At 66.3% G+C, this 8,302-nt stretch overlaps 1 protein-coding gene across 1 annotated transcript; it reads right to left on the bottom strand.

Annotated features, from left to right (window-relative positions):
- Positions 1 to 1,214: 1,214 nt before the first annotated feature.
- Positions 1,215 to 3,631, bottom strand: NTN3 (netrin 3). The gene is made up of 6 exons (XM_044233395.1): positions 2,704 to 3,631; positions 2,444 to 2,632; positions 2,204 to 2,353; positions 2,015 to 2,065; positions 1,811 to 1,885; positions 1,215 to 1,555 (listed from the first exon to the last, which is right to left on the bottom strand). The coding sequence occupies exons 1-6, from the start codon at positions 3,629 to 3,631 to the stop codon at positions 1,215 to 1,217; spliced, it is 1,734 nt and encodes a 577-aa protein (XP_044089330.1).
- Between the last annotated feature and the right edge of the window lie 4,671 nt (positions 3,632 to 8,302).

Genomic DNA, 8,302 nt, shown 5'->3' with positions numbered 1-8,302 from the left:
CGACTGAGCGCGGGCCCTTCTGCGCACGCGCGCACGCGGCCCCGCCCCCGCCCCCGCCGAGCACGCGCCGCCGGCTGCCCACCCCGGGCGCCCGCGGGTCTCGGCCGCGGCGGGCTCTGGGCATGCGCGCTGGCGCCCTGCCGCCGGGCCGCGGGAGCCGGCGTTGGCCAGAATCCGGTCCCTACGCCGAGGGGCGCAAGCCGAGTGGGCGGGGGATGCGAGGTCCAGCCGAAGGCAAGGCTGGGGGCGTCCGGAGCCGAGAGGGCTGCCAGCCAGAGTCGCCGCCCCGCCGGGTCACGCGTAGACCGGGGAACGCTCGTCTGCGTGGACACGACGTCCGGTCCCGAGCAGGCGGAGAGGGTGCGCAGGGGGTCCTACGGGCGGGACCTGAGCTGAGGAGCCCTAAGTCCGAGGCCGAGAGAGACAGCCGGACGGAGACAGGACAGGGATACAGCAGGCCAAGAAAGGGGCCGAACTCAGGCAGAGACGCAGCGGGGATAGGGACCCGGACGCCCAAGCGGCAGAGGCAGGGCAGGCGGAGGTGACAGGCGGGCAGACGAGGACCGGAGGCGATCGTCCTCGCTGGGGGAGGAGTCACAGCGCCCTCTGCGGGTCCCGGCAGGGGGCGGGGGAGCCGGTGCCCCCGAGCCCCGCGGGGGTCCACGGGCGTCTGTGGAGATCAGAGTCCGTGAGGGTTGAAGCCCCCGCAGCCCTTGGGGAGTTTTCAGACCTTAGGTGGGTCCTGGCATCACAACTGGGTTCGTATCTGTTGGGAGAGGGTCACGGTGCCTTTTGGAAAGCTGAGAATGCGCTCTGAGGGGTCACTGCATCGCTGGTGGGGGAGTCTCAGCGGCCCTTAGGGTGTTCGCAGAGCCTCGAAGTGTAGTTCGGCCCCCCAGGGGGCTCCCAGCCTTCTGAGACTATCGCAGTGTCCCTTGGAGGGGGAAGATAATGCGAGGATGGGATGGCAGCTGCCTAAGGGAGCCTCGAAGCAGCTCTCTGGGGCCATCACATCCCTCTCTGTCAGGGTGGGGTGTCGCTGCGTCCGTCACGGCCCTCGCATGCATGGGCGCGTGGCATCGAAGGAGTCGCTGGGCACGGTCGGGGGAGGGCCTAGATGGCGACGCGCGCGACGCCAGCAAAGACTCCGCTGCGGGCGGATGCAGTGGATGAACTCCTCGATGTGGAGGCAGCGCCCCGCCCGCGCTTCGGGCTCAGGCCGTCCCACAGCGACCCCGCCGCTCACGCCGCTGCAGCCTCCGCAGGCGCCGCGTCCACGCATCGCGCCAGGGCAGCACGAGGCTCCCTCGGGTGGCGCTGAGCCCGGGCCCTCGGCCCCCGACCGCGGTCCCTGGCCCGCCACCGAGCAGCAGGTAGCGGCGCCCCGGTAGCAGGCGTGGGCAGCCGCAGGCCGCGTCCCGCGCGGGCACCCACAGCGCGCTGCTCCCCCGCCTCGCGCGCTCCTCGCCGCTCCGGAACACTGCAAGCACTGCCACCGGGAAGCGCGTCCACGAGCCGCGCGCCTCGCCGCGCGCGCCCACCGCCACCTGCACCGCTGCGGGGAGGGCGAGAGGGGGCGGGGTCAAGTGGGGGCGGAGCTGTGAGGGGGCGGGCCGTGCGGAGGAGCACCGCGCGCCAGCGGTGTGGCAAAGGGGGAGAGCGAAAGGGACCGAACGGGGTGGCGGGCACTAAGCGCTGGGGTGGGGGAGGGCATCGAGAGGCCACCGGGAGCTGACAAGGCGGGGGCAGCGATAGTCGGAGGCCCAGGGAGGGAAAAGAGCAAGGCGAGAGGGTGAGGGCAGGAGCCTACCATAGTCTTTCCTGCAGAACTTCTTCAAGCTGATGCGGTAACTGCCCCGGGCTGGTTTGCAGTGCAAGTCGCAGTCTGGAGGGGGTGTGGAGGCTGGCACAGAATCCCCACCTCCCTATCCCACCCTTTCCTCCTTCCTTCCTTGAACCCAAAGCCTTCCCCCACGCTCATGCCAATCTGGGACCTTGTTCTGGGTCCACTCACCCTGGGGTGCCACAGGGCTGCTCTCCTCAGTGGGTCCAGGGGCAGGAATCTCTGCGAACAGGATGAAAGAACGGACTGCACTGAAGAGGGACCATGTGCAGGGAGGGCTCAGGGGACAAGCCGGCACCAGCAGGGAGCTGGCGTGGGTGGACTCAGCTGAGGAGGCTAAAGGAGGGCAAGGTCACTCACTAACACAGGGGGCCACTGGAGAGCGGCTCTGCTGGAAGCCAGGGGCGCAGCGATTACAGGTGAGGCCGGTGACGCCGTCCTTGCAGGGACACTGGCCTGTGGTCTGGTTGCAGGTTTTGCCAGCGGCACCAACAGGGTGACAGTCACATGCTGAGGACAGAGACAGGATGGTTAGAAGCCCATGTGGGGATGCGGGAAACGAGAAGGTGAAGATGTGCAGGTAGCTGGTGGCAGGCTCACCCCTGCAAGCATGGCGGTCACTCAGGGCACGCCCAGGGTCGCGATAGAAGCCTTCCCGGCAGTAGTGGCAGTGACGGCCTGCGGTATTGTGCCGGCAGTTGAGACAGACGCCGCCGCTGCGACGGCCGGACAGTCGGTACAGCTCCATGTTGAAGCGGCAGCGGCGGGCATGGCCATTGCAGGAGCAAGCTGCAGGAAGGGATGGGTCAGGGGCAGGCTGGCCTGGTCCAGGATCCCCAGGCCACCCTCCAAGGCCTCACCAAGGCAGGCGTGGGCTTCCCGGGCCGTGGCCCGCTGCCATGGCCTGTCGCAGTAGAAGGGCTTGCAGCGGCCGCAGTCGGGGCCCTCGGTGCCATGCTGGCAGTCGCAGATCAGGTGGCCCTGAGTGTCCAGCAGGCACCTTGAGGCATGCCCATTGCACTTGCAGCGCCCGCCCACCTGGAGCTCAGTAGCTGAGTAGGAGTAAGGGACCATGGCCATGGAGTCCCTGGCGTCCCCCAGCACAGCAGGCCTTGTGAGCACTAGTTGAATGTCTGTGGCAGTCACCCAGTCTTGGAGAACTGGGCTGCTGTCCAGATCCAGGCCTGGTGGGCTTCCGTCCTGCACGCTGAAAGCCAGGAGGCCACCGCCATCAGGCTGGACCTGGGGCTCAGGGAAGCACAGAGCTTCAGGCCCTGGGCCAGGTGGGCCGTCAGCAGAGGCAGGTAGGCGGCCGTAGTCCAGGCCACAGCGGGAGGAGAAGAAGCCCAGTGGGGCCCAGCTGCGGCCATGGTCCTGTGACTTGAGCAGGGCCACCGAGGCCGGGGGCGCAGAGCAGAAGCGCAAGCTCACGAACACCAGCTCAAAAGCCTTGCCCAGGGGCACCGTGAGAGTCACATTGTGGGGCACCTGCGTGAGTGAATCCGAACGCCAGCACACAGGGCTTGTGGTGCTCCCCGCCGAGGTCAGGAGGGCAGCGGGGTGTGCCCGCCTCGGGTCCGAGGCATCACAGGCCCGCGTGGCCGGCCGCCCGCACGTGCTGGACGCCAGAACCTCACGGCCCAAGGCGGCGTTCACCAGGCCCGGCACGCAGCCGCGGGGCGCGCCCCCGTCGTCATGGCAGGGGTCGGCGGGCGCTGGCGGGCCCAGGCTCAGCGCGGCGGAAAGCGTGCCAGCGGTCAGCAGCAGCCCCCAGGGCCAGCCGGGCATGGCCGGAGCCGCGGTGAATCAGCCAGCCCGCCGGGCCCCACGCCGCTGCCCTCGGGTTGAAAGAGCTTGGATCCGAGGCTCTGCCCGCTGGCCCGCAATGCCGCGCAATCCCGGGCGGCCCCAGTCGGGGCCAAGAGGTGGGAGCAGCCGCGGGCACGCCCCGGGCCAAGCGCAACAGCGGGGATGCTGGCGCGTCCTCCCGCTGGGCCTGGAGCGTTGACAGGAGTCGCCCCAGCTCCCGGCGCCTCCGCCCGCGGAGGCCCCACCCGTCGCCCGCCGCTGCACTCACCCACCGAGGGCCGGGTCGAGCAGGTCTCCCGGCCTCCCGGGAAGGGCCGAGGGCGGGCGGGGCCTGGGGCGCCCGGGCCGCCGCCTCCTCCCGACTGTAGCGAGGGCGGGCAAGCTGTGCCAGGAGGGGGTGGGGGGCGCAGTAGGCGCAAGCCTGGGCCCAGCCGGGGGCGGGGCTGCTCGGGCCGGGGAAGGAGGGAGGGGAGAGGAGGGGGCCTCGTCGGCAGAGCCGGAATCAGAAGCAGATTCAGACACTGGCTGGGCCAGCGGGGGAGGGGGCTGAGAGGCCCGGGAACCGGGGGAGGGGCCGGGGAGCCAGGAATGCGCCGGCGGGAGGGGTCTGGAGGGGGCGGCTCAGCCACGCAGCCCGTGGGGGACCACCCAGCAGGGTCCCCGGCCGGCATCCAGGCCCTGACTGCTCCTGCGGCTGTGCCACGTGCTGGGCGGGGGTCTGGCCGCCTCCTCCCTCAGGACCATCTGGCAGGCTGGGCCCTCCATCTGAAGGCTGGTGCCCTGATGCTCCCTTGGGTCTCTACAGGGAACACTCAGGGCTGTAGCAGCCAAGCAGGGCTGGTGGTTATGGGATGTCCCCAAGCAGTGGTCGGCTCCCCACAACTGGGACCAGGTCTGATTTTGAAACCAAGCTGCTCCAATTTCTGGCTCTGTGGTTCAGGCTCCTTAACCTGAGATTTAGTTTTTTTCATCTGACTGTTACTCAACTTTCCTGAGCCTTTGGTGGTTGGGGCGGGAGGAGGGGTTGACGAGCTGCAAAGGTATTGGATGCAGCCAGGGAGGGACCCCACAGCCTTGAGTCCTTCTTGCTTTATGTTCAGGAAGGATGTGTCCTCCAGGTCTGACTGGAGCTTGCCTAAGTAATGAAATTGGCATATCCCACCTAGATTGGGCAGAACTCGTGTCCCACAGCATCTCTGGGTCTCCATCTAGTTGCATCACCGAGATGGGGCCAGCCCCCAGAGCTGGCAGGGAGGAAGCAGAAGCTGGGGCAGGGGAGCCCACTAATTAACTGGATCCCGTGGGGTTCGGAGTCTTGGTCAGCAGTCGAGGACCCCTGTAGAGGTTTGGGAGTGGAGTTTGGCCCATGGGGAGGGCCTGGTCACATGTGAGAATCCCTGAGCCTGGACCACATGCTGGCAGGTTTGAGTAGGGAAACTGAGGCAGGAACCCAGCCGGGCAGTCTGGGCCCCAGCTGGGAATGGGGCAGCTGCAGCCGAGAATGACCCAGTCAAGAGAGACCAGAACTGCTCCGGATATAGACCACTTCCCCAGAACCAGTAAGCCCCTGATGGAGGGGGGCAAGCAGGAAGAGTGGGCTGCGTGCAGAGGGGCCAGGGAACACGGGAACGTGTGTGACCTGGGAGAAAGTGTGAAAAATTTCAATTCAGGCCGGGCCCAGCAGCTGATGGAGGTTGCCATGTGGATGCGTCTGGGCTGGCAGAGCTGCCTCTTCTACAAGAGGAAGGTAGAGAGAAGCAGAATCTTCTTGCTGTATAGGAGAGTAGGGACAGGGGTCCCTGGAGCCTCCCAAGGGAAACCAAAAGAGAAGAGGAGGGAGCAGCCAAGAAGATAGGGTGATGGGGCACCTGAAGTGATTAGCACCTTCTGGTTAGTCCCTCACAAATGCAGAGGTAGGAGTGCAGGGGCTGATGAGATCATGGGAGGCTTGGGAAGAATCCAGTCAGAAGGGCTGCTGGCTTCTCTCCCTTCTCCTTTAGCAGCAGCAGGGCTGCTGGGTTTGTGGGTCCCCTCTGCCCCAGGTGCCATGGCACCTAATCTCAACTTTGAGGTAAAAAAAAAAAAAGTTCCCCTTACAACAGATAGCCACGAACAAATGAGGGCGCTGACGGGAAGCCCAGTCTGCTCCAGCATGAGTCAAGTTCAAAAACAGCATCTTACCAGCCACCCTCTTCGAGGTCTTTCTGATCAACAGCCTCAAACCCAGCCTGGGGAGAGTGAGCCCCTGGCAAGAGAGTACCAGCTGCGACAGATCCTAGGAGCTAGACTAGCTGGCCGCAGTGGGGAGAGATGCCCAGGCCCAACACAAGGATTCCACAGAGCCCAAGATGAGCCTCCAGGGAGCCCCTGGCTGTCTGGAGTTCAAGACACAGGAGGGAAGAAAGGAAATGGGGGGGCAGCCTCCCCTCCAACCCTGCGTCAGACTTGCAGGCTTTGTCTGCAGCCCAGCCTCCCCGGGAGTTGGGACTAAGGTCTGCAGAACATCTGGTGGTTTCTGGTGTGGGTGGAAGGAGGCCCCCAGGGCTCAGCCTGCTGTGTGCACGAGTGTTCAGAGCTTTGGTCGGTGTCAGCAAGCAGAAAGCTCTGGGCCCAGAGGGCTGTGGTACCACCACCTCCCCAGGGAGGAGGCTGCAGGCAGCCCCACCTCTTCCCCCAGAATGGCCCCCTGAATGCATTCTCTTCTGACCCCTAAGGATGGCCCTGGCAGATGGCCTGATGAGAGTGAGGGAAGGCCTTCTCCGCAGCCCCCAGTCTGGGCTCATTGCTGGACTCAGTCCTGTGGACTGTGCCACCTGTCCCCAGCCTCTGGGGCTTCTCACTCCTCTCCGCTGGTCCTGGTCCATCCTGGTACCTTGGAGGAGACCCCACCCTCCCATCCCCCCATGCACCTTGTCAGTCCACTCCCACCCCTAGTCAAAGTGACAGCTGCTGACTTTGGGGGCACTCAGAGAACCTGTCCAGGGAGAAAGGGACTCGGGGGCCAGACAGTCCCAAGCCTCAGGCGCCTGGGGTCTTTCCTTGTCAGGCAAACTGGCCCAACACTCCTGGCCCAGCCCAGGACATACTGTTCCGTCCAGACCTTTGCAAGCCACCACTTGTACACATTTCACACAAACATTTATTGAGCATCTATTATGCCAAGAGAGGCTTCCAACCCAGCAGGGAAGACAGACGTTGTGGGGAGGGGAGCACGGTCTGCTTCACCCCAGGAGGGTGGACCCGCCGAGTCCGCGGCCATCCCGCATTTTGCTTCCCCGGCAGGACCCCGTGCCACGCAGGCAGTCTCCGCGGTGGCGATCGACTCTGCGCGCCAAGCAGAACGCTGAAAAGCAACGCTGGGAGGAATGGGGAGAGGCGAGTCCGAAGAGCAGAGGGAAATGGCTCGTAGCCCCCACCCCCTTGGCCTCCTAAAGGCTTAGGAAGGAACGGTCTGGGGAGGGGGCTTTCGCGTCCCGCTCGCTGTGCTCTGCGCGCCCTGGTGGGGCGAGGTCCGGAGAGAGGAGGCGTCCGGCTCCCGGTGACTTCTCTGGGGAGGGGGCCGCGCGCGCGCACGGGCTCAGGACGTCCCCGGCTCCCGCCGCCCCGCGCGCCCGGCCCGCCGCTGCCGCCGGGCGCGCCAGCACAGGAAGGCGGCGGCCAGGAGCCCGAGGCCCGCGCCCAGCGTGGTCAGCGCCACGCCCTGCTCCAGGTCCAGGTGGGGTCCGCGCAGCGAGAAGGTGATGGCCGTGGCGGCGGCGCCGGCCAGCAGGGTCACGGCGCCGAACGGCAGGACGCAGCGCGGCCAGGAGCCCCCCACGCCGCCGGTGGCCAAAAGCAGCGCGTGCAGGGCCCCGGGGGGCTCGGGGGGCGCAGGGGGGGCGGGGGGCTCGGCAGGCGCGGCGGGCGGGGGCTCGGGCGCGTTCATGCCGCCGATGGGGGGCCGCGCTCAGGGTGGGTGTGGGCGCCCGCGTAGCCCCCACTCCCATCCTCGACCGCCACGTCAGAGCGGATTGGCCCGGGATGCGGTGACGCCACCGGGACGCCGGGGAGAGGAGGTCGGTGCCGCCTCCCGGCTTGGCGCTGAATCAGGGTGGGCGGGCGCGAATGTGGAAGGGGGCCCTAACCCGGACCTCTGCCCTCCTTTTCCCTCATGCTCCGGGCGCCACCTGCCTGCCCAGGTGCGGACAGCGCTCCACAAGGCAACAGGGAGGACGGGTCCTGACAGGAGGGTCACTGAATCAGCAATCTCTGGGCGCCCATCTGGGCCTGGCTAGGAGCCAAGGTGGACAGCATCCCTGCCCCCAGGGGGCAAAGATCCAGTAAACCAAGAGGACTGGTGGACTAAAATAATTATGGTAGAGACCACTGGCTATGGAAATGGGTTTTGGCCAGTAGCAGGGTGGTGGGATTCACCCTGGAAATGAAAGGTTCCTCAAGATCAGATCAACAGGGCATGGTCTCTGGAAGTAGCAAGAGTGGCTTGGAGGGGAGTAGCTGTCCCCCAGGCTCTCCACCTCTCGGTTCCCCCTTCCCTGTTCCTGCCCTGGTCAGTGGACAGAGCTGTTCCACTCCCTACAGGCCCCTTAGTGCAATGAGGACTGTTTTTAGGTTTCCTGCTTTAGTCTGTCATCTGGTCCCCAGCAACCCCCA

Source organism: Neovison vison, chromosome 14, assembly GCF_020171115.1.
Source record: "Neovison vison isolate M4711 chromosome 14, ASM_NN_V1, whole genome shotgun sequence".
Classification (NCBI taxonomy): domain Eukaryota; kingdom Metazoa; phylum Chordata; class Mammalia; order Carnivora; family Mustelidae; genus Neogale; species Neogale vison.
Note: the sequence above shows the minus strand (reverse complement) of the source record. Positions and strands in the feature narration are given on the sequence as shown.